Genomic DNA, 26,473 nt, shown 5'->3' with positions numbered 1-26,473 from the left:
CTATCCGTTTAAATTGAGTTATATGATCAGGGAATGACTGAAAGGCGTGATTAAAGACGGAAATTATTTTTGGATGGGCCCCGAAAAGCCTACAAAGTTATGTCCAAGTCCCCAGCGTTATGATTCTTACAGCGAGGGTAATATTGCGACTCCAAAGAGCAGCCTGCAAGCCGCCACTAACCGCTACAGTTCGGCCGGAGCCTTCCCACCTACAAAAGCGGGCTTAGGCTCTCAGCCCCGTAACGGTATGAATGTGGCATAGGATAGAATGTGACAGACAACGCGACGATGTGAATGTGACAATGATGATATGACGTACCACCGACATGAGCGTGAAAAGTAGCAGTGGTACCACTGCGTGGCGTCAACCTTCTACAGCGTCCATATCAAAGATCAACTGCACACAAAACAAATATGGCACCCTAGAACTAACAGCTGGCAAAAGGAAAACATCACTCATAAGGAAATATCTGAGCTTTCTTTACGTGTTGTAAGAAAAAGTTGTTTGCGGCTCTTTAAACGAGGCCCGTCTTAATCATATCACATGATACGCGTTTGTGCGCAAAACTACCAGAAGCAAGAGCGCAGAGTCCACATTTCTCAGTGAATTACCGGGTGATCGGGGTGAAGGGAGCCAGTCAGCTGTTAGAAGGGCCAGTCAGATATTAGCCACTAGTGTTCGTATGGAGGGTCAGTCAGACGTTAGCCGCTAATGTTCGTATGAAGGACCAGTCAGACGTTAGCTTAGCCGCTAGTGTTCGTATGAAGGACCAGTCAGATGTTAGCCGCTTGTGTTCGTATGGAGGGTCAGTCAGATGTTAGCCGCCAGTGTTCGTATGGAGGACCAGTCAGATGCTAGCCGCTAGTGTTCGTATGGAGGGCTAGTCAAATGTTAGCCACTAGTGTTCGTATGGAGGCCTAGTTGAGATCTCTGCGGCCATCTTTGGCGTTGACGGTCTACTCAGAGGCCTTGCTTGTTGTTCTTTGCGTGCGGCTTAAACGCAACATGGCCTCCGAGGTCGTTGGTTCGCGGAGGTGATAATTTTGGTTGATATGCCCTGATGTTAGGATTCAAGAATGCCCAAGCCTTGCAATTCAAATTCGCTTAAGTATATCATGTGCATAGCGAATTGCATGTCTGTAATTTTCATGCACAGTACAACTGCATATATACAATGAGCTTTATGCGAGGAACAAAGAAACGGCACACATTCTGAGATTGGTCCACGAAAGTAAAAGTATCACAGGTAAAGCTTACTACGGTCGTTGACCAAATTAAATGCAAATTGCCTCTTGGTGCTCTGTAAATGCGGTGCACCCATTCGAAGACGTTCAGCTTTATTACAAGCAGTCACAGGACGGCGCAATTTGGGCCTGTCTGCACATGGGTCTAATCGACCAGCGCCTGCATGAAAACGCGCCCGCACCCTGCCTCGCCTTCACGAGCGTCTTATCGTCTTCCAAGAAACTTTTCCAGGCCCATTAAGCCCTATATTAATGCATACCTGTTAATGAAATGGTGGCGGCATATCTGGGAATGCAGACCAAGCAAACATTTACGAAGTTACTCTAATTGATACTTGCATCGACGCTATTCATCAGATGTGTTTGCATCCATGACCTCATGCCACGCGGTGTTGGTAGTTAAAAATGTACAAGCGGGCACTGTTTCATCAGGCCGGCAACACCAACTTGTCAAGTAGTTAATGTGCACGAGGCTTTTCATTTTATTCAATACTCGCCGAGCTCCAAAGAGATTGAAAGGTTTGTAACACAATCTGCGGCATCCATTTTTTAGTTGCAAGCGTGCAACTTTCGACAGAAATAGTGTGTTATGGGCAATACATCATAGCAATCAATGTACCTGACAAAGTAAGCTGGGTTTAAAAAGCCTGCAGCGACATTGGCCAGGAGTGAACACCCAGAGGTAAGTCCCATGATGCTTAATTTTTTCGACTTGTTTAGCTGGCTTTTTAACTCAATTTCAACTAAATATATGATGCAAGAAGCAGTTGGCAATTGCATGTGGGTTTGGTGTCGCACTAGCATTCAAATATTTATGCTTTTAATTCGCAAGATCTGATGTCCATCACGATTTCACATGGAGGAAACGGAAAAATTCGAAAGCACGGAAGGTAAACATCATCGTGTTAAAGTTGCGACGTAAATTGTTGAAAGATACATGATAAGCTGGCAGGCGTTATTATAGTAGGGCCACCCAAGTTCTTTCACCGCTTGTAGAACACTGAAATATAGCCATTATTTAACTGAAGATACTGATCCCGTCTGGTTCTGCAGGCACAACCCCTCCCCTCCAAAAGCTGTTGTCAATGAAGGCAAACGACACAAACGGCAAATCCAGACATGGACTGCAAAGCGGCGCACCTTCGAGACCAACCACTGATTCTTTCCGAACGCGTGGAACCTCCCGACCTGGACCTCAAACTCCCGGAGGGTCCTCAAACCCCACATCAGCCGGAGAGCATCGGTGAGCAGCCAGGACACCAAGTCAGCCGCCGGCGCTGAGTAGGCGGCCCGTGAGCGGGGCAAAGTTCGTGGACGCGCAGCTCGCGCTCCCCGGCCGGCATCGCCCCTCGGCCGCCGCGCCGCCACCGCCGCCCCCTTGCCGCCATATTTTATCGCACCGACAAAGCCTACAATGGCCGGCCACGCAGTAATGACTGAAATATTCATGTGTTCCGTGTTTGTTTTGATCGTCGCGCCGAGCGCGATCGGTGAAGCAAATTGCTTTCAGTGCAGATACAAGCGCGCTTGGCAGGCGGACGTCTTTCAGTGCAGATACAAACGCGCTTGGCAGGCGGATGTCTTTCAGTGCAGATACAAGCTCGCTTGGCAGACGGACGTCGACCTGAAGGAAGTATTGATGCGGATGAGGTCATCGATATATCAAGCGCGCTGATGTTCTTGAACCTGGCTGAAATGCTGTCACAGTTTGCTTTGCCCTGAGAAAGGGCACGACGTATTATGACGCGAAAGTAAACGCTGCTTCTCCTCTTTTTAATTCCACTAGCCGCATCTTTTTAGAACACCGGCTGTCTTTTAACGGAAAGCTAGACCACGAAGCGGGCAGCCCGGCAGAGTAGCCTCTACGATAAATATTTGAGGGAGCGTGACACCATCTAGAGACAGGCCTATTATTAGGAGTCATTCGGAGAGAGAAGGATAAATATTAGTTTCCCTCGGCTTCGGTTGGCTAGGAATTTTATGACAGCGAGGCACGCAACGCCGCCTAGCCTGCGGGAGTGGCGGCGCTGGCCGCCTTTCTGAGCGGCAGACGGTGCACGTGTGTGTGTGTTGGTGTATGTGTGTGTGCGTGTGTGTGTGTGTATGTGTGTGGTTGACCCGGTTCCGTTTTTGTTTGCTCGCCCGCGGCATAATTCGCCTTCGAGGCCGTGTAATATCGCCGGGCCAGGCATGCGTGCGGGCTGATCAGCTCGGGTGAACTCAACGGCGATACAAAGTCTTAAGCTTTTTTGACTTAATTCAGCGTTACAGACAGTATTATGCTGACGGGTGTGCCATCCACATGCGAGTAAACACTCAACATATTGCGTCATGCAGATTATTAGTGGTTGTTTGCCTGCACAGTCGGTTCCGTTGGCCATAAAGCATCAGCGCAAAGGGCAAAATATGCATAAATAAACCAAAAATAACCGAGCTATGAACCACATAGTTCCAGTAATTCAGTGCAAACCATTTGGTTTCCAAAAGAACATAACATAATTTATACACCGACGTAAAGTGTCAAAGCAGTTTGGGCTGCCTTTACGCACACCGCATCAAAGGTATTTCTACGATTACGATACTAACGATTTAAAACTAACGAAGTGCTTAATACAATTACTATGAGCTGAATGCAAAAACGCGTTACACGACGCACTCATTTCGTCAGTGAGAGGCACACAGCCTGTTACCTCAGCTTTAAAACTGCAGTAACAGGTAAAATGTTCCCATCAAGCAACATTCGCCATTATGTTATGACGCAGTGCGAGCATGGTATTACGTGCCCAACTTGCCATACAACGGCCAGAGTACAACCAATATTACACATAACTGTCCATTAAACTGATATGATCATCCCGCTTTCCATTAAACAAACCGTAAAACACTCGGCGGTCGTTAACTGCCAGCGCATCATCTAAACGAAAGCGCCGCACATTCCGCCGCAACTGGACGGGTGCAACAACGCCCTCGTTCACGCATTTCAGTAGAGACATAACCTTTGACGTCTTGTCAGCCAAGCACTACAGGTGATGAGTGGAGTTTGAGATGGTGCTTGGTGGTAACCATGGGGTAGATTTAGTCGTGTTAAGGTTGTAAAATGATAAACGACTCCTACTGCACCCGTTAGTTTATGGCTTAAGGAAGCTATTGAGCCTTTACGAAGTCATTGCGTGCCCATTCATTGCTACCGAACACCAAAGTAAGGCAGCGAAGATGCATGCAAAGACCACTTGAACCTATCGACATGTGATGTTTTTATGAAAGGATGCTTTTTGGTATTACATTTTTTCGAGGTGTACCTCAAATTTTCTGTGTATTCGTAATCGGACTAGACACAAATACCGCATATTAAAAGGCATTGTAATGTTTCTAAGCTGATCGCTGCACAGTGCAACAAGGCGCGCATCCTTTGTGACACTCTGAAACAAGGTTTAGATAAACCGTCGGGACGTCTTACCACGTAGAGACATCACAGATGGTACCCTCATTACTTCGACCAGATTTATACGCGGCTAAGGCTTTGTCCTCAAAGATTTTGGAACATTAAGTCATACAGGCCATTTAATCAAAGGGTCCGACCTGTCAAAAAATGTCCAACATTTGAAAGATGCTCCCTTGATCATGGCATTAATGAGATAAATCCCTTCCAACCCAAGCTTCACGGGCAGTTAGCTTTAAATAATGTTCGCGAGCACAATTTCCTCTGCCGTTCTTCTATTGCGGTCTCTGCAATTAAAAGTTCAGCAGACCGGCGGGCCTCAATCAAATCGCCATAGTAAATTCCGCTTAAACCAAGACGGGAGCGCTCGCTTAGCGTCGGCCGCTGTCGTGTCCGACTCCAGGCGCGAGGTTCGCCCCGCCGCCGGTCATCTCGCCGCGCGGGGCGGCTCCAGAGCGGACCGTCGACTCCGACGCCCCGCCGCGCGGACGGCCCGCAGTCCGGTAAATCGTCGATGTCGACGCCGGAAAGTCTGCCGCACGCCCTCGGCTCCCCCGCCGGCCGGCGGAGCCGACGCCCCGCGGGACGAGTCGCCGTAATTGGACCAACTCACCAAAAAGTGCGGCCAATCTAACTTGATCCTATTACTGCAGATTTCGCGGCATTCCGGGGGCGAGCCAGAAGGGGACGCCGATTGGAAAGGGTGGCAAGCGGCCGATCAAGGCCGATGATTCGCATTTTCAGACGCAGTTCTGGCCCGACCGCGGCAGAAACGGCGCGACGGCGGGCCTTCGACCGTTGAAAGTAATAAGAAAACTTCACGACTGGGTGCCGACAAGCGTGGTTCTCAGCACAGACAGCTTGCGACCACGCCGCCTGCCGAAACCGCCTTTTACGAGGCCGGCACGCTCACGAACACTCGATTCATCATGATACTGCGGTCGCTTTGCACGGCTCGGTCCCCCCGTGCCGCTCTGTGCAGCTGAGCGAGGGCGGAACGCGCGCGCCATGGAACTCCTGCCGTTAACCCCTGCGAACGGCGTGACGCCGGACCCGGCGCGGCACCGCCGCCGCCCGAGAAATAGATCCGCTTTTATGACGCCTGTTGGTGTCCGGGCTAATTTATGGGTTTATTTGGAGCCTGGAGAAGCGTGTGATTGATTTACGGGCGTCGCCCGTGGAAAGGCTCGGAAAGGGTCAGACGCGTCGGGGTCAGCGACTCGGGGTCGGCCGGCTCCGCGCCTTCGGGGAACGCGCGGCGATGGGAGACGCGGCACTACGTGAGACCGACGGACGGCGTGGCGACCGTTATCCTCCGATGTCGAGGGCTGGAATTTCATTTCTTGATCCGGAGGCTGCCGTTTATCTCAATCACTTGCAGCGGCCCTCTGGTTAACACATTTCAGTCGGCATTATTCTATTGGCGACGCTAATCTGCGATGTTAATATAGGTAGAAGGAATCCTAATAAATTCATTTCATTGGTTTTGCATAGGCTTCGCGGCCATTTGTTACCTGGGGGCGTGCACCCATTAATCACTTGCGCAATTAACATATTGGTAAGATATAAACACCGCCTAAAGCAAACACCAACACTATGACTGAGCAGCGCCCCGCCTGAAAAGGGGCGGCACCAGCCCCGCACCAAGAGACGCCACGCGGAGCTTATCCGGCTGCCCACGCGCTGCGCCTCGGATGCGCTCCAAGACTCCCTGAGTCATCTCCGGTCTGTCCCCCTACACAGAGCGCGGGGAGGGGGGGGGGGAGGAGCGCCGGCACGACGTTATTGCGGACTCAGACGGCCAGACACCGTTTTGGTGAGGGGGGGGGGGGGAGGGGGAGACTGGCCGAGAGCCTCCGTCGAGAGGAGGAAGCATGGTGTTTTGGTGCCAAGCGACGAGCTCCCGACCAGCGCCGGCCGAAGGTTAATCCGGCCCGGCCGTCACCGCCAGGCCACCCGGCTTGAATTGGCCGCCGCCGCCGCCGCCGCCGTCGCCGCCGTCGCCCACGCGGACTCCTCCGAAACGCGAAACAGTCTGGCCAACTTGCCCCTGTCCACTCAATCTACCACGGCGCTGAGCCTTTGTTTTGAACGAGTCCACATAACACGTCAGCCGGTGACCGGCCCGCTTTGAGCGACGAGGCGGGCCATCCGTTTCTGCCGGCGGGCCAACTTTTCAATTTGTCGTTGCGCCCGCCCGGCGTGACGCGCGCGGCTAAGTTCTCCGTTCCGATCGACGAGTTAACAATTCATCGGCAACGACGTCTCCGCGCCATCGATCGGACGAGCCGCCGCCGCGCGTCCCGGCCGGCCGCCGCCTCAGCGGTGGCCGAGCAATGATTGCGCGTGGATCGGGGGGGGGGGGGGGGAGAGACAGGGGCGGATTCAGTTGCTCCGATTGAGGAGGCAGCGCTGGTTAAAGGTGGGCTGTAGAGGCCAGGTTTTTTCGAAATCGCGACAAAAGCAAGCGCGTGGATTCAAGTCGGTTTTCTGTCTCTGCACAGTAGCCACAGGTACCATGTTAAAATTAAAAAGGTATGGAGAGGGCCACTCCTAAAATATGGGACGCTCCTCCGCCCATGGCAGGTTCCTCTTAAGTTTCGACGTAAATGTTCATCAGAGTTGGAGAGGAGGATGGGGCGGAATACGCCCCTGGGCGACAGAGAGAGACAATGGACTAGGGAAGCCGGCAAGCATAGGTAAGGAGACATTAAATGCAGTGGGAATGGCCGGCACAGTAAGAGACCAAAACGCCTCCATCTGCGACAGCACCACATCTGACATGCGCTACAAGCCATGCAGGGCTGTGACAAAAGACAAACAATGCAGGGAAGCTGGGGTTGATGCTCTGACGGCTTACGAGATGTCCGGAGAGATTACAGCTTGCAAAACGGGTCCCACTGCATGCAGTAGCAACTGTGTGGCCATTTCCCACACGTCACCGTGTACGGGTAAAGGGATTCGCTCATGAATATGCATCGCAGCAGGATACTTTTGCAATGGAATGCGTGCTGTAGCCGCCGATGTACGACAAGAAATCCAATGTAACCTAGGAAATTGAGCGCTAATATCTAAGTTGGCAGTGGTGATGCTCAGAGATGGTTCAAAGTCAGACATCTACAAACTTCCCTGATGTATCGCGAGGATGCTCTTACATTTCGTTGCTCGGCCTAGGCACGATGTCCATTGTATTAAAGAAATTAGGCCGACTGAGCAAACTGAGTTTGAGTTTTTGTCGTTAGAACGGGAAGAAAATCGTGGCTCGAATAAGGAGTTTTGTCACTATACGGTACTCGTCGGTCAAGCCTCCAAACAAACGCCAAAATTTCAGAATTTTCACGGCCAAACGAGCAGAGCTACAGTAGAGGTTTTCAGGAAGTGGTGGGGAGCGGCTCTCACTGAGCGCTCATAAGAAACCAAACAAGATGTCTATGGGGGTAATCTCTTTTAATGCTGGCCTAAGGACCAACCGACCGACCCCCAGTCCAACCCTGGCTGCGCCCTTGGTAAGTAAAGATAAAGCTGACTAATTGTGCATTGTGCATGCCTTCTTTTGCGGAGAACTGAGCTCGTTGAACATGTTGAACACGTCCATAACGGCAAAGGGTCTGAATGGTAAGCGTTCGCGAGCGTTCACCGTAATTTTAATCAGTGAGCATCGACCCACGCAACTAAAACCCGCACCACCATTCTTATTACTATCATTATTTGCCACTTCTTACAGACTTTATTCTAGTGAATCAGCAATCCTAAGGGAGCCTCATTGACTAGCACTGTTCGATTCCCAGTCAGTGGGTCCGTGCGTGTCATTTCGCAGTTCCCATTGATCGATGGTGAGCGCCGGCCCGCCGTGCAGCACCTCCCCCGCCATCGATCACGTGTGAACGCTCGCACAGTCGTGCGATTCCCGAAGCGCATGACTTCGTGCGCGTTTTGCCCCGCCGATGCGTGCAAATCGTTACGAAACCGATTCGGACCTGAGCCCGCGGACCATTGGCTCGTAAACCGGGCACGGCGCGACTCCCATGCAAGTTGAAATCACGTCACAATCGGCCGGCGGCCGCAAGCTCGCTGGGAATATTCCAGCTCGGCTTTCACCAGCGGCCGGCCGCTTCGCCCGCGGCGCCGCGGCCATCCCGGCGGGACAGGCGGCGGCGCGGCCATCATGGCGCGGCGCCGCCGCCGCCGGGCCGCGTTGTTGACCGGTTTCATCGCGGTTTGATCAGACCTGGGGAGGACGCCGCGCCGGAGGGGAGAGCGGAGAGGGAGGGAGAGAGAGGGAGAGCGGGAGGGGAGGGGAGAGCGCTCGTCGCCGGCGCCCGCGGCGGGCGGATGCGGTGGCTCAGAGAAGCATGAAGCGACCCGAGATTTATGGACTCGGCCCGTCGCAGCCAACAATGGCGATCCTCCGCGCCGCCGGGGGGAGGGGGCCGCCGCGGAGGGGGCGCCGGCGCGCGAGGGTAGGGGAGCGCGGCGGGGCGCCGCCAAGATGGCCGACAGCGGACGAAATTGATTCCTTCGAGTATGCAAGCTGTATTGTTTTTCGGCGGCGGCGCGCCGCCCAGATTGAGACGTTGCGGGTGGCGCGCGGCTCGGCTCCGCGTCGGCTGCACCACTCGAGCCGGGACGCGCGTCGGGCCGCGGCTCGGCGCTCAGGTCGCCGTCAGCGCCCGGCTCCCACCGTAACTTGCGGCAGGTCTGTCGGCGGCCGGCGTTGCAGACTGGGTCGCGCTGCACTGGCTGCAACGCCGCCGCCGAGCCGCGCCGCGCGGCAGCTGCAACGCTCAAATGTTGCAGGCGGTCGACCTTGACATCTGGCGGTCGAGAACGGCGGCGCTCTCTTTGAAACGCTCCGAGTCGCGGCACTGGGGCTCCTCCCACACGAGAACAGAGGAGGCCTGCGCCGCGGGGCACGCCGCACTCTCCAGACGCGGATAACCAGCCTCCTGACGTGGCCCGCCTGTAATTTATGCGCGGTGCCGCGCCGCCACATCAGATAAGAACGAATGCAAACCTTCCATTAAAAATTGTAAAATTGAACGGTGCCCGTCAGGCAGCTTGCTCGGGCGGTGCGATACGCATACAGATAGCTAGAGACAGAGGGCAAGGCGGAGTCAATAACAAAGCCGGTGAAACCTACATAAATTTACCGCTCCCAATGTCATTGGCTGTACGGTTCCAGGGCCGCGCGACTCCGTCCCATTTGTTCGACGCGAACCCAGTTACTTCCATCGCCGGTCTCCAGATGCATCACTTGGCTGGTCGCAGAGCGCTTGTTTCAATCGCTACCACACACGTACAGCCGCGCCTGACTGCAGCCAAGTCAGAGGCAGCCAGGCAGAGCACCAGGAAATGTACCGGAGCACATCAGGACGCGGACACTGCTCCATCCGCTCTATCGCAGCCGGGCTCTTTCCGCCGTGCCTCTGTCCGTCCTCTCGTCCCGACGCCGGCGGCCCCGTGCTCTCGGCGCGCCCGGGTCCGTTCTCGGCGGGTTACGCCGGCTCGTTCTCACGGCGGGTGTAATCGGGACTTGCACGGCCGGCGGCGATCGTCGTTCCGAGAATTTACGAGCGGGCCGCTGGCCGCGAAAGGTCGGTCGCCGCCGATGGAAACATCAAACGGTACGTCACGTGCCGTTCATCACCTGGCTCGTCGGGACCGGAGCCGCGCCGACTTCGCCGCGCGGGACGCGGCGAAGTCGGCGCGGCTGCCAGCTGGCCCGCACCGCCAGGTCGTAAAGTCGGGGTTGTGCTCGGCCTACTACAACGGATGGATTTAGATGAGCGCTTATGTAAATAGTTGTAAGGTCTGGGCGCGGGCGAAACGCCGTGAGTAAATGGGCGATTGGCCGAATGAAGCTGTCACAGGCGGTGACGCTGAATGGGGTAATGGCCAGGTGGGCACAGACGTCGGCGCTGTAACAGTGTGTACACGACGGTCGTAATGCTCACCTGGCTGGCACGGACACATTTGCGAGGCAGATCATGGCAACATATCTCGCCGATGTAAGCTTACCTGAAAAGAAACAGAGAAGCGTTAGCACGTATCGCTTTACGATGCACACGATAAATTTGTATCTGTCCCTGAGTTACGGACATCAAATTTTTCACACCTTCTTAGCATAATAAGTCTACAACTTTCAGTAAGCGTATCGGTATGAAGATTTTGATCTTGGGTTTGTAACATACCGGCACAGATGCAAGCCAACAGGATTCACGACGTGCCGAACACTGTATTAGTCCAAAGGTCAATATATGCATTCCTGTAATGTATTCCTGTAAGTTTGCATTCAGTGTAATGTCCTGCCCCAATAAAAGGCAGGGAGACGACAGGGAGACACGGCGCCTGAGTGTAAGAAGGCGGATGACACGAGTTTTCAGTGCAAAGGAAGTGGGGGAAGTTGGTTTTATTTAGGGCAGGTTCGAAAACTGCAATTGTAATCCAGAAGTCGCTAGCTGCTTCCAATGCTATGGATCATTGTCGAACAACTATGTACTCATATTGCTGTGCTTATGCTGGCACACACTCTGCCGTGAATAGAATGGGAAATTTACCTGATAGTGACAGAGTTCAAGCGCCAGTGTTCAGCCCATTCGTTTAAATCTCCACTACGATGCCGGGAAAAGAGTCCCCGGATACCGACCGCTGCAGCTTCCAGTGTTTGGCCCCCTACACGGAACGCACTCCATTCGGTCATGCGACAGACACTGGACTGTTTGGTGTGTGTTCCGCGGACTGCTAGCACCAGACGACATTTCATACCAACACCACTGGTGGTCACTGATCAGCAACGGCGTTCAGTCCTTTCTTGCTTTCTGGGTATACGACCCCTATGATGAAGATGCTACTCAGATCTGCGATGGTCCGCCAGATCCGCCACACGCCATCAAAGAGGCCAAGAATGAGCTGGCAACGCCATAATCCCAATTTATCTGTCAGTGTAGTCCAGTGTAGCAATAAAGGCTCTTGAAAACGCTTGCCGTCTGCGTTGTTCGCCATGGCCCATTGCGCACTGACATCAATTCCAACGGACGCAATTTTCGATACCAACATCAAAAGGGATTTGAGAGCTACCCTCCGTATAGAACTAGCGTCAAATTCACGCAGGCCCTATTCAGAACCACCGAGATCGCAGAGTCAAAGCTCAGACGCTACTAACCGGAACATTGGCTCGAGCCGGTTGACAAAACGAACAACCAGGCCGCACGAGCAGCCGGAATGGGGCGCGCACAAACCAGGTTAGGCGCAGGGCAAGACGATTCAGGTCTTTGTGACCTGCTCATGTGAATATGTCTACGAAACAAAGCTCCGATTGTTGTAAAACGCTCATGACTCACTTTGACGAGTTGACACGTGGAAGCGATTGGTGCACACAACCGAAGCTGCTTCAGGTTTGACCACGACTGAATGCAGCCAGAGGATGAGCAAAGGAAAACCGATAAACAGGTATGTATATTTCGGGGTAGCGCATTAATGATAACCCCACCGATAACCCCACCATGCTCAGCGCGACATGGGGCTGAAATTTAGGGGATTAAAAGGTGGCAAACTGATGCATTTGCGGTGTGCTTTGTCCTATAGGCAACCGCCAGGTATTTAATTACATGAAAGCTTCCCACGAATTGCCAGGTAGATTAATGCAATGATATGCATTCAACATAAATGATGCATGGTCTCCGCAAACGAAAACAATTCACCTACCAGCTGCCACATTAAATTTTGGGCGTGGTCTGCCGACTGCTTGCTTTGTTCCTTTGCATACGATCGGTAGGAAGTAACCACATTTGCAAACTTAACTTCGTTGTTATATGATCTCGCACAACACACATTTTAGGCATAACGCACGATGAATTTGTCTAACTAGCAGAATGCTTAGGCGGGACCTTGGCAAGCACAGTGCGGTGCAAAATGCATAACAATGTCTGGACTAGCTCAGTACCGCATTCGTCTGCGTCTAGACGGTGGATACTGGTGTTTAGGTGGCCGAGCGCTGTGTGTGCTGTCTGCAGCCTGAGCGTATCGAACGCCAGCGTTGAAAGAAAGAGGGTTACAAAGCTGAAGGCAATATCTATTGGGCTTTCGCAGTCTGGAGTCAGGTATTGGCCGGGGGTTTGCTGCAGTTACAATTCGTCGTTCTTTTGCGGCTTAACGCCTTCAGGCGAAAGGCAATGGCTGCTGTGTAGTTTTGTTTTAGTCCATGCGTTGCATGCAACGGTGACAATAAAGCAGCTCATAACTGGCTTAGGCTATGCGAAAGACAGTACATATTCACAGGTAAATTACGACAACCGCGACATTTTCTTGCTGTATTTTGGAATCACCTTTGCCGACTTTGGAACCATGTTTTTATCCGTATTAGCTTAGACTGTATGCATGGGTAAATTTAACAACTTCGTTGGGATATCTAAACTTTCTAGACCAGTCTCGCTATTCAGTGGCTCAAAACGACCACACCCACCATAAGATAGGTGGTATGGTCAAATGGTGGGATCGGACTTTTGAAATGACGTTTCTGAATGTAGTTTATGACGCTCAGGAACGAAAAGGGCGGTGGACGACATCTCATCAACGTGGTTGTTTGTCTATGAGGAACATGATATTACCAGCCTGCTTCAGAAACACATAACAGCATTATATGTTATATGTTTCCCACACTTATCAGGAATACCAGGGCAGTCGAGGCATATTTGTGCCTGCGGGAATGCATGCACATCCATTTCAGGGTCAAAGTTGACATCTGGTTAAGACTTTCTCGCGCTGTTTTGCTTACTTTGCTTTGGTTTGGCTGAAAGTACAAGCCACGGTAAATAATCACATTTGTCGACATCTACAACGTCTAAAGATAGGTGATAGATTCAGGAGTGTCGAAAGGAAACGGGATAAAACCGGAATGATTAGTTACTTGGTTTTGATAATATAAACACACGTTGTCTTTATGTTTTAATCATGAGCCCGTATAGATAGTAAGGAAACCTCCGCCCCTATTTGTGCCAGTATTTGAAATAGGCGTGATCTATATTTGGGTCAATGGCAACGCACCTAAGACTTGCAGTAGGACACATATGATGTTCCTCTATTTATCTGAGTTATCAAAGGAAGGCGTATACTGTCTCACTTATGTATTACATCACTTCCTTCCCGACACATATTGCTAAATGCACGTAATACAATGTGAAAATACGGCAAATACTAGTGGGGCACAACAACTGAAATAGCTGTAAAAAACTCCGAAGAAAATAATTGTGCAAGCTTTGGGGCATGATTCCGAATTGTTGGTGTATATGCATTGCACACATCTCTAAAATATTGTCTTTGTCTGAACTAATTGTATCCGCAGCGATAAAGCAAGGAAACCATAATCATCTTCTTCAAGAGAAAAAATAAAATGAACGAGCTGCGACTTAGGTACTTATTACACGTTATCATATAATCTGCGGTCCTCAGCTGGTAGCGCAAGCTAGGTATCCAAACGCCCTCTCGCATTGTTGCTGGATACCCCCTGTCACTTTGCATGTAACACAACCGGCAGGTCGCGAGCCTTGATGCAAATAACCTTGATATCACTCACGACCATTAAGCATCGGGCTGGCGTTGTGCATCGATCACCAAAAGGACGTCCCAGACAGCAAGCTCGCGAAGATATCTGGAAGTGACATAACAGCCACGGCAGACGGAACGCACAGGACTTAGTTATCGGATGTGCCAGCACTGCTTGACAACGCTCGAGGCAATCATCGTCTGTCTAAATATTTTCCATATTGAGTCAATTCAGTGCGTTTTCAAGATAGTTTATCAGCTGCATGGGTCATATATGAGCTGTCGGAGACATTTATAAGCCGCCTAATTTTCTTGCACTTACTTGCAACATACGAACAATAGGATAGAAGTCAAGCACAAGTATCTTGAGCCTCTGTCAAAACGAATACGTTTCTTTCGATGCAGAACAACTGTCGATTGATTGCAAGCGTGAACTGGGGGGGGGGGAGGGGGGGAGGGGGGGGGGGCGGCTGAAGCGACGGGATGCATGTACGTTACTATACCATCACGGTAAATACGCGCCTGCAGATACGTTTCATGAAGCTATATCATCACTTTCGTGAGCCATAAAGAGACTCCTCGTCTCGTGTTTATTGAGCACCGCCTGTCTAGGCATGGCACAGAAGCATACGCTATCACGCGAGCCAGATGCTGCATGGTCTATTTGTGGTCTGCTTCTACATCAGGTATGCAAGCAGTTAACGCACAATAGAGAACAAGATAGTCCAACAAAATGCACAGTGAACCAGAGCAGCAGCATACCATTTTAATTAAGGGGCTCCTAGTAAAACAATCCCACCAAAAGCCAAAATTAATGTAGAAGTATGAGAGCATAATGAAAAAGGGATTTGCATCTAAAAAAATATGCTGTTCATGTCCACATTAAAGGCACGCTCGGGACATATAGGCAGAAAATGATGATCTAGCAAGAAGTAAAAATGACCCGCGCACATTTTTGGGCGCTGGAGGAAGAAAACATTTACTGAAAGGGACTGAACCTACCAACTAACATTTTGATATTTAGTTATTGGACGAAAGCCTCATAAAACGCATTGGGGCGATGAACATCTTTCTTAACAGCGGACAAAACTGTTTTTATTCATTTGTGTTGCATTTTGGAAACTTTGTAAGGATTGGGGGATCGAGGTGAATGCTAGGATTCTAAAAAGATGTGAAGCCCAATCCAAGACTACACTGCACTGACCACTCAAGAGGTCCATGTTACGATTTAAGCTTAATAAAAATAATGCGGAATGAAAAGTGAGCGACTGACGAGGAAAACATCCTATTGTTCAGAAGGGTTCGCCGCAAATAGCTACCCATCACACAGAAAAAAACGTAATGGGCCCAGTTCCTTCAAGAGCGCAACGAAGCTTTGGCGACTGAGCCGATGCGCTCTTGGTGGTTGTGCCGAGCTGCAGCGTTGGAGCCAGGGCACCAATCCTTTAAATCGATATAACTTCTGTAGTTCCAGAATAACAATCCGTCGCTGCAAATGCGGCGACAGTGCTCCTTCAGAACGAAAAGCGACGCTAAAAGCAGCCTTCTTATCACAAATGTCAGTCCACTGATGATATCCCAAAACATCTGAATGCGACGCTCGTCCATCCAAACAAACAACGCCACCATGCAAACAACGGTCAGGCTTTAGACATGCACCAGGACCAGTCGCCCGCTGACCTGATGGTCGCTTCTCGGGACAGCATCGACCTCTCCGCGGGTCACCCGTCCGAGCCGTTCACCGCCCAGATCCGTCGTTTCGGCGCATTGCCCAGCGCTTTGATGCGGCGCGATGCGCTGTGTTTACGGCCTGTTTTATGACGTCGGCCCGGCGCGGCGGCCCTCTCGGTGCGCGGCTGGCGGTCCGCGCGCAGTAAATCCGGCCGGCCCCGATTGAGACGTGCCGAGGGGAAGGGTCAGCTAACCGGCGGTCACTGACGCCCGACCGGCCGGGGCCGAGCGGCCGCGCGGGTCGCGGGCCGCGGCGGACCGGCGGCGCGCCAGCCGGCGGCGGGGTCACTCTGCAGCCCGCGCGAGCTGTGCGGAGCGGCCGGCTGGGCTGTGGGGCCGGCATCGGCGTATGCAGACCGCGGACACGAGCGGGAAAGACGGCTCGTGGGTCGCTCTCGACGTGACAGAGTCACGCGAGCAGCCTCCTGCCGTGCCGTGGTAACCGTGCGCCTCGGCGCCGGCGGCCGTGTGACCCCGCTCCCCAGCCCGTACGGTGTCGCTGAAGCCTTCCGTGTACCGCCGAGAGCGCCGGCCGTATAACCGGCCACGTCTGCAGCCCCCGATGGCCCTCAAACGGAAATACAGCGGCCGGCCGAGACGTTTATGGCCGGCACGTTCGCGACGCGGGCCGGCCGCCGGCCACGTCGGCAGTGAGGCGCGTCCCGCGCCATGGGCCGGTGTTGGACGGCGAGACGCGACGAGATCGCCGCCGTGGCGCGGGCAGAGGCCAGCGGAGCGGTGCTGTGGGCGTGCGGTGGTGGCGGTGAGGTGGTGTGAGTGGTGCTCGGGCGCGCGGCTGGTGCCTGGGCCAGTGTCATGGTGCTGTGTGAGATGGCGGTCCGGGGATCCGCGACCGTTTGCGGCCTGCGCACCAACCGGACCAGGGAGCTGTGGCAGCCTCTCGTGATCCCCGCGCCGGCCTCGGGTGGCTCAAACGACCTCGCGGTCAAGACACTCCACGCTTCCACCTCTGGCCAGCTGTCAGCCGCGCCCCTACCCAGCGGGAGCGGGCGGTGCGGCGTTTCCGCTGGAGCCTCACCCGACGAACATGCCATGCACGGGCGCACGCGGTGCATGAGTTACTGCGCCGCACCACCCGGCCTCGCCTGTTTACGTGGCCGCCCTAGCGCCGGAAGCCCCGTGATCAATAGCGCCGCTACGTCAGGGCGCCGCCGCCGCCGCTGCCGCCCCGTTGACACCCGGACATAAATCGGGCGGCGATTTTTGCCCAGCTTAATCCCGCCGATGATGCACGGGCGGCGGCGAAAACGGCGCACGTAATCGCCGCGCTTTGCCTGTACTGCAGGCCGATTAAGGCGTCATGTCGCCGCACGCGGCCAAGTTTATGGCCGCCTGTGCTTGAAGCGCGGCAAATGAGACGCAGGGCGACATTTGGTGGAGGGATTACGGATTTCAAGACGGCGCGAAGGTCTTGTTGTGGGTCAAGCAGACCATAAATTCGAATTTGAACGATAATAGACACACAAACGTATGGACAACGCTTTTCTAACACATTCGCATTGTTTGTGCTTGAAGCATGATTATCTTATGCGAGTAGGTTTATTTTTGAGAGTTGTGCCCAATGCTAAATAGACACATGTAGGTGAGCGATCAGTCCAGCCATGAACGCTTTCATCATATATTGCTTTATCGCTTAACATCCGAACCATTGTTTTCATCGCTTGTTCTCTATGAAGTTACACATATTAAAACTGAGAGCTGCCGGCCCATGATCGGAAAGTAAAAAACAAACATTCCTTTCGGTACGGAGTTGGCCGGCGGCCTTCAGTCGCACAAACACATTAGTGTGTGCGTCAATTAGAAATTGAGTTTTTAATGCCGGTAGTATTTTCTGCACTGATTACCGGATTCCAGACACCAAGCAGACAAAATGCCGGTATTGGGAGCTGAACGCATGCTGGCTCTAAAATGAACACGAATTTAGTGGCTGGTTGTCTTTGGAGTGCGCATTTCTGAAGCTGTTTTGTGGATTAATTCGTTTCCAAGCGACCTTCTTGGGAACGTCGCTCTGCCCACGCTGCACGACGTAGAAAGCGGCGCGCGCGGCCTCCTCCGTCGTGCGCTTGAAGCCGTCTTGCCGTGCTTGAGATCCAGCGTTTGTGCTCGATTCGGCCGGCGGCTTTGCTTGATTTCAAGCTCCATCGATTTTGTGGCGCCGCCGTGTGCCGTCGGTCAGTCGGGGCTGTGCAGCCCAGGCTGACAGGGGTGCGGAAGCGGCGGGCTGGCCCATCGAGCAGAGCGACCGTGCAACTGACAGTTCGTTAAACAGGGTCGTACACGACTAGCTCAAACCCTCACAAATCAGAGCGGCAAATGCTTAAATTCTTTAGTTGACCTAAATCGTCAGTGATAGCTATCTTGTTTTGAGAGGGAGCTGTGTGCTGCAGCTCTCTTGATGCGTGACGCCAGTTTTTGTTTGATCCCTCCCGGGGCGGCACCACTGGTTGATGGGGAGGGGTGGGGAAGGGAAAGGCAGAGGAATACTCAAGGGATAGCTGGTATTTTGGTCTTTTCTGTCATCCGATGCCTGAGGCGTAATGTTAAGTCTGAATATTATTAGGAAATTTTGCGAGATAACCACACTCAAAATTGCTACTTTGTATCATTGTTAGTACCACCTTACACCATCCACCATTCATGCCTAAAAGTGTGCAGGACTATAAGGCGCTGTTCCGTCCCATCAGTGGCGACCCGCCTGGTTCCCCCAGGAGGATCCGTCCTGTCCCCCACCAAACATTCAGCGTCAATTAGCGATCGCTCCACTTTCATTACGACGCCCTTACTCTTGACAGTCAGCCATCCGACTAAACGCCTTTCAGAGATGTCTTTGATCGAGGCCGTTATCGAGGCCTGAACACATTCCTGCGCCGGACCGGACCGAGATGTGGCGTCTGAGGGCGAGGGCTGCGAACGAGAAATCTTTTATGGCCGGAGAATAAGCGCCATGAATCATGTCTCCTGTCGGCGGGGGGCGGCGCCGGCTTTTATAAAATTCTTCTCCTGCCGGCGTGGAAATGTTGCACCCGGAGAGGTCGCCGTGGGGGTCTGCAGGATTTCGGCCCCCCCGTTGCACGTTTTTATGACTAAATAATGGGGGAGTGGGCTGGGTGCGTCTCACGTCGAGATCGATCCCGCCAGCCCCGAAGACGCCACTTGTCGGCGGAAGAGGCGGCGCTGCGAGGCTTTATTCGCTGGCACGCGGCACCTGGATTGAACCGAGTCGTGAATCAATCGCCGGGCCGATGGCCGCTCTGGTGCCGGGCAATTTCGATCCTTCAAAAGCCCTTGTGTATCGCGATGAAACACGGTTTGAAACTCGGGCAACTCCATGGGAGAAATTGCTGAATGGTCTGTTTTCATGACGGATGAACGCTGGGGCTGCGCTACAGAGCGGTGAGTTGCTAATTACACCAGCAGCCATAACGCACCAATAAAAGGGCCATAACTTTCCGCTGAAAGCCCTCCATGGTTGGCACTGCCATCTGTGGGTCATCTCCTGAACCGCTCGTTCGGTCTAAAGGGAAAAATATCCTAGGGGCCATAACTCGAATAGTGCCGAGCCAAGCATCCCCCGCCATTACAAGTGACTAAGGATTAAGGATTGGGTTAACACACCATATTTATCCTGGCGTGTCTTTGAAAATGATTACGGTAGAGTATGCGGTGGACGATGCCATTCAATGCCAATTCCCAAGTCGTTCGGGATGCCATGCTTTTCGGCGCGACATGATGCTGCAAAGTAGACACGAAAACGTCTTCGAAGTCGCAGCATAGACGCGGAGCTCGAACCAACCATACCTATGCATATGGATAGAGAGGATCTGACCTGATCTCTGGGATAGGAAGGAATACACGAACAGGAACATGGACAGATCCAGCATTGAATCGTACGAAGGATTACGCCTGATCGGGGGCAAGTGCCAAAGTCGGTGTTAATCAGAGGTGTAGCCTAGGGCAAGATCACGGGGACCATGGCTCCTTCCCCTGAACCAATATATGCACACTAGGCACTAGTTGTCGTCACGGCTCGATCCACAATTCACAATTCATAGAATTTCGGCTGAAATTTGACAATTACCCCCCTCCCCCCCCCTTCCCCGCCCCACTTCCACTCTGAGAACAAATTTAGCTAGGTGCCTAATGCCGATCGAACTAAAATCAAACAAAACATTAATGAACGTTGACGTGCTTTCGACCATCTGAAAAGGAACATGACCTCGATAGTCGCCTTAGATACTTCCGCGCACACAGACGGAAAGAGTAGCTACAGATCCATCGCGTATGGGCAAGTGGGACGTCGTTTTGACAAATCTTCTCCCATCTCACCTACAAAACTTTTGAACTTGGCAGCTAAGCTGCTATATTTGACCTGGATCAGGCCTTCGATTTGTCAGCTGGGGCAGAACCGGTAGCTCACCATCACTCTACGAAATGACAGAGTCCCATCCATCACTCCGTCATTCGCGTCAACATCCAAACCGAGGTGTTGTTTGGTGTGTGTTTGGGGAGCCGAACCCTCTCGTATCTTTAGATTTTAAGATGAGGTGTATGGTGATACAGGAACAGAATAATCTAAAATCTTTCAAATTACTGATTAGGGATGTTAATCATTTCTGAAAGTAAAAGAAATATCCAGCGCATTTTGCGCGGGAGCATAATTTGAAAAAAATACTTCATTTTGAAAATGGAAGACACAGGAGCCGGAATGAAGGATAGGCGAACTCCTAACTACACACAATAAAACTTAATTTTAACCTTATGGTAGTGCACAAGAAAATTGGCTAAAAAATAGGCTTCGCCCTTCCATTTTTGGTAACTTGCTGTGCACTTGACGAAAGCCATTCTTAGTGTTTTAAAGCGCTTGGCATCAGCGTCGACGCAAATGGTGAGGCACGCCAACTAACCGCGCGAATCTTCCCTGAGAAATCCATCACAGAGCCATAATCGTAATAGTAGTCGGCAGCATTTGCAAGGTGTCCATTACAAAGCCGTTCCATAATCCACAGTCGCACGCTCATTGCGGGGCCGCCGCAGACGTGCTGCACAGCTCGTCTCTTGCCGGCCGGCTGTTGTTGTTGGGCTGGCTTCAGTCAGCCGCGCGGGCCGCGCACCCATCCGTCAGCGACGTCACGCTTATTTTTAGCCACCAGACACCCCTGTTTATAAGAGGTCAGCGCACCTACGCCCGCGTGTTGACACCGGCGTGGTGGAACTTCTCCGCGGCCCAAAAAACGAATTTGGGGCCTAATACGCCGGCGGATACGGGCGCGCAGCGTTTGAGTCGAGGCCCGGCCTGTAATCACTGTTGTTGTGGCTCGTTTGGGCGCTGTGGGCCGCTGTTGTCGATTGGTTCTCACTCGGCCGCGTCCCGCCAGGTCTGGCGACCGCCACCTAATCATATAGGTCATACGGAAAATTACGCCGCCCTGCGCCGGCCAAATTACCCCTTTCCTGGTCCGGCGGAACCGTCCATGCGACGCGCGGCGCTAAGGGCGATTTTCCCGCCGCTCCGGCCGCCGCGCTGGGCCGCCGCGGCCGGCTCCGTTTGGTCGGTGGAGTGGAACCAGCATGGCAGCGCGCGCGGCGGGCGGCGGCGCGCCGTTTTTGGTCCGTTGCGGCGCCATGGCCGCGGCGTCCGGCGGCGTGACCCGGGTCTCACGCGCCAGGTCAGCCGCGGCGAGCGGTCGAGCCCGGCCCGGCCGCAGTCCGGCGGCGCCCACCGGACCGCGGCCGGCCGAGCCGATGCCCGGCCAACCGGAACACGCCGAGACAATGCCCGCTGGACCGCAGAGCTCTGGAAATGTGTCTGCTGGTCCCGTCTCCGAACAGGCGTCTGCTGACCCGGCGAACTCCGGGTACGCGTCAGTTAGCTGGTTTATTCGGAACCGGTGCGATTACTAGAAAATGTTGCACCGACGTTGCGATTACCGGGCAGGCCCCTAGCCACTGAGATGACCAATGGTGCACCGATGTCCACCGAGGTGGAGAGCAGTGGCCTGATGACGCTGAACGACGGTGCTCCACAGCTGTCCACCTCACCTGAGGGGGCTGAACCCAATCCACTGAATCGGTGGATGTTGGCCCCTGAACGCACCTCCAGAAGAAAGTGTTGCGCCCGCAGCCAAGCCCCTGAAGCCTTGGTACGGTTTTTTATTTTGTTTACAGCACACTCACACATACGTGCCTGCTGGGGTAGAAAGCTGCACGCAGCTTTGGACGCTGACCGTACCTGAAGATCGCAGATTCAATGCAGCACCGTCCTTGAGTGCAAAGCACATTCTCTACTTATTTAAAAAAGGGAGCTAAAGAATTCACTGTCACTGCTGTAACTCGTGTTCTCATGTTGGTTCGATTGCTGCTTTCGGGAATTGATGTCCTCCACAAATAACAGATATGTTCTGGGCAGGTCTGTCTGATGTCCAGTGCATGCGTCAGCATCATGCAAGATGAAAGGATCCGGTGCACGAAACAAGTTTTGTAATTGCAGTTCTCCTAAAATAACCAGCAGCCTATGATTCAGATTGTGAACAGCCTTTCAGCCCCACCGACTCCCAACTAAAATATGGTCATTTCTGCGCTCCACGCTTGGTCCGAAAGCGATGGGTCGGCACTTTGCCAATGAAAGTACCGCTACGATTTAGCCAACAAGACTGGAAGCTTGAAACACCCTTGCCATCATCGTTTATTGGGCCCCGTAGGTCTCATGCAAAGGCCAAAACCTTGCAGAAGCATTACAACGTAGGAGAAAACTTCTGGCAAAAACGAAAGTGCCGAATGAATCAGAACAGTGTGCAGTAAATATTAAAACATTTAAATTTCAAAAACGGTTCTTCAATGGCCCTAGCACCGGTCATGCCACTGGCCAGTGTCTGCGTTACATCCGGATTACATTCAGATAGAATCAGACGCATGCTGTTAAACTCGCAGAGACTGTTTTTTTTTTTGTTTTTTTTTCGTTTCTGAGACTCAACTCGTGTGCTCGAGTCCCATCGTTCATCGCTGGTGTCAGCGCTTGCTCTGTACAATCATGCAAATGATCTGAGCCCACGACACGCCACGGACCTGGGTCAGGGCGCAGGGCTAGTGTCTCGAAAGAGGGGAGGGAGAGGGAAGGGCAAGGACCTTGCGTGTTCCCACGGCGATAGTAACAATATTACAACCGTACCGTAATGACACGCCGGCGATCCGTCGCGTCGTCCCGCCCCCCTCCCGAGCATCAAACCGAACCCCAGACTGTCCGCTGCCGCCCGGCGCCCAATCCTAGCGACACCCGTGGATCCATGCAGCGCCTCGAAGCCTGGCTCCGTCTCGAGGCCCGGCTCGGCCGCAAAGCCCAGCTCCGCCGCTAAGCCCGGCTCGGTCGCGAAGCCCGGCTCCGTCTCGAAGCCTAGTTCCGCCTCGAAGCCCGGCTCGGCCGCGAAGTTCGGCTCATCCGCGAAAGCTCGGCGCTCCGGCCCGGGGGCTGCGGGCGGCGCCTACTGCGTCCATTAGCCGGACCGAGCGGGCGCTCGCGCGGTGATTTTTCTCGGGCCGCGGCGCTGGCGCCGTCCGCCAGCCCCTCCCTTTTAATGTCGGCCGCTGCAGTGGGCCGTGGGCTGTTGTTGTGGGCCGGGCCGGCGGCCGGGCCGGCGGCGGCCGTGCGCGCCCGGGCCGCCCCCTAATTGGCCGGCGCCGCCGCCGCCCGCGTGGGCCCGCTCTGCCGTCCCGGGAAGCATGCGGAAATCCCTGTAATTGCTATCTGGGCGTGCGGTGATGTATGCGCAAGGTTCGGCTGTTAATGGCGGTGGCGTCACGATTTCACGCAGAGGCGGCGTTCAATGGCCGCGCGCGCCCCAGAGAGGGTGGGTAACAGAGCCGTTTGCCAAACTGGGCGCGAAATAATATTGGAAACAAGACCGGCGAAGATTGGTTCGAGTGGGCCGCGGCGGAACGCGAGCCGCGTTCAGTTAGACACGTGGTGCTCGACGGCCGAAGGTCCCTGTCAAGTGTGGACGCTACCCGCAGACTGACACAACCGGAACTTCTTGATATCCTGCGCACGTATTTGAATCGTGAGCGCTTAGCAAATGCCTCCAGCAAGACTGCGTTTAGGTCAGATTGGCCTCGCGGTGCTGGTCACGTCTTCATTAAGCCCGAACACCTGACGAGCGCCGGCAATATATGTCCGGCTGACGTCAGCTGGTAGGCAAGTGAAAGTGGCCGATGGTTGAATTTATCTGCTCGGGCCGGACGTGGGGCTTCCGCGCCGTCCCTTTGCCTCAGCTGCTGGTCAGCTGCCGAGGTGAGCTGGCAGTTATGGGCGAGCCGTCCGAGTGGGTTGGCTTAATTCAGACTTCAGATCAGTTACTGGTGTTGTTATCGAACTATGTCAAGCTAGTGTGTATACGTACGGACAGCTTAGCACTTCCCATCACACCAATATAGGCTGGAAATTGCGAACAAAACTGATGGGCGTATCATGCGCCCTGCTTTACAGAGTTCTGAATCACCTCGAACTTGATCGTCAAAAAACATTAATGCGGACTTCTGACGTTTTCTAAGCGTCGCTATAGCTGGAATCACTGGCGCTGCTGCGGAGAACATGGATGCAAATCAGCCGTCTCGTGAACAACTGCAGCGCGGCCCCGTTGCTGAGTTCTACAGCTGCCGCGGGCCAGGTGTATGCCCACGTGGCGGTGGTGCCTCCACAAAAACCATGTGTCGATATCGACATTGCACGTTACATTCACAGCTGTGGCAGCACCGCTGAGGTTGCAACATGTGCAACAGGGCAGGCCCAAGTGAACCTCGCCTAAAAATCGATCCCGACATCGCGCTGTGCAGCTGCGCAGCTCTGTTTGGGTACAGTGTGCAGTGTGCAGCGTAAGTTAGGTCCATTCGAAGGCCCGTGCCAGCGTAAGATGCGGGTTGCGGTGAGCTCAGTACATCATGGCCTCTTTGATCACGTGCAGTTGTAGTTCACCGTCATCCAGATCCTTCTCAGAATTGCAGGGCACCAAAGATGGCAAAAACTCGTTGTTTTCTAACCTGTAAGGTTAAAACTCAACTGCACACATGAGTTGCTAGATGGACGTGTCCGAATTCAAAAGTGAAGTTATTTTTAAAATATCCTTGCGTTGTTCCATTATTAGCGAATTGGACTCACGGAATGTATTGCACGTGTACTTATGTACATCTACTTCAAACGCATCAAGTTGATATAGGTATCGGCTTCAGTCAACAAAATAAAGTATATCTAACCAGCCTGGTCGCCAGACTGCTACATTGGTGCGCGGTGCGGCAGTCTGCAAGCACAGCGAACGTCCCAAAACTATCCCTAAGCAACCGCATTCGTCACAGGCAATCGGGCTGTGGCTTTGCGCGATGGAGATTCACGCCTGGATGGAGAGGCAAAAGTCGGCAAAAGGCAAAACGCAAAGCCACAGTGCCTCCGCGCGGCGAATTTGGGCGGGTGCTGGGATTGCAGCCGCTGTCAGCCATACTTGTTGTCAAGACGGCTTTTGGCAAAGCATATAGGCACGAGCAGCTTCGCATGACAAATACCTTCAGATTGTTTTACAACGTATGGTTTTGAATGGATCATGACGCTATTGAAGGGGTACTCTAACCTATGAGGTTAAAATTCGACTGCCCACATGAGTTACTAGATGGACATGTTCGAATTCAAAGGTGAAGTTATTTTTAAATATCCTTGCGTCGATCCAGTGCTAGTGAATTGGACTCATGTAATTTATTGCACGTGTACTTATGTACATCTACTTCAAACGCATTAAGTTGATATAGGTATCGGCTTCAGTCAACAAAATAAAGTATATCTAACCAGCTTGGTCGCCAGACTGCTACACTGGCGCGCGATGCGGCAGTCTGCAAGCACAGCGAACGTCCCAAAACTATCCCTAAGCAACCGCATTCGTCACAGACAATCGGGCTGTGGCTTTGCGCGATGGAGATTCACGCCTGGATGGAGAGGCAAAAGTCGGCAAAAGGCAAAACGCAAAACTACAGTGCCTCCGCGCGGCGAATTTGGGCGGGTGCTGGGATTGCAGCCGCTGTCAGCCATACTTGTTGTCAAGACGGCTTTTGGCAAAGCATATAGGTGCGTGCATCCTATGAAAGATACCTTCAGGTTGTTTTACAGCGTGTGGCTAATGGCAATGGCGGCCCACAGGTCAACTGTGACATCACCGGCTTGATAAAGTCGAAAACTATCACAACAGTGTTGGCTGGTATCTTACTTTGTTCGACGCCATTGAGCAGTGGGATGGAATTACAGGTGATTACTGGTCCCACTATTTCATTTCAGTAGGTTTTTGGAACAGGCTCCAAGGTCAGACCATTCCTTTGACGGAGCTTCAGCCACGAACCTCTCCCTCAATCACACAGGGTATGCACTTAAAAGGCAGTCATTTTTAATGATAACCACCATCATTCATCGAAGATAATGTTACGTGTTCCTTCCACGACGACAAGAGACTGCAATTACATCACCTGCAGTCT

General features: G+C 53.0%; 1 protein-coding gene across 1 annotated transcript in view; it reads right to left on the bottom strand.

Annotated features, from left to right (window-relative positions):
* Positions 1-9,468: 9,468 nt before the first annotated feature.
* Positions 9,469-26,473, bottom strand: part of LOC119111150 (homeotic protein ultrabithorax) — a 112,941-nt gene continuing 95,936 nt past the window's right edge. The window contains exons 4-5 of the mRNA XM_037234979.1: positions 23,266-23,438; positions 9,469-9,582 (exon numbers count right to left, since the gene is read on the bottom strand). Of these exons, the coding sequence (XP_037090874.1) occupies positions 9,469-9,582; positions 23,266-23,438 (287 nt within the window). The remainder of the gene's footprint in view (positions 9,583-23,265; positions 23,439-26,473) is intronic.

Source organism: Pollicipes pollicipes, unplaced genomic scaffold (genome assembly GCF_011947565.3).
Source record: "Pollicipes pollicipes isolate AB1234 unplaced genomic scaffold, Ppol_2.1 Scaffold_7261;HRSCAF=8764_pilon_pilon_pilon, whole genome shotgun sequence".
NCBI lineage: Eukaryota > Metazoa > Arthropoda > Thecostraca > Pollicipedomorpha > Pollicipedidae > Pollicipes > Pollicipes pollicipes.
The sequence above is the reverse complement of the archived record's forward strand: the minus strand, read 5'-3'. Positions and strand labels throughout refer to the sequence as shown.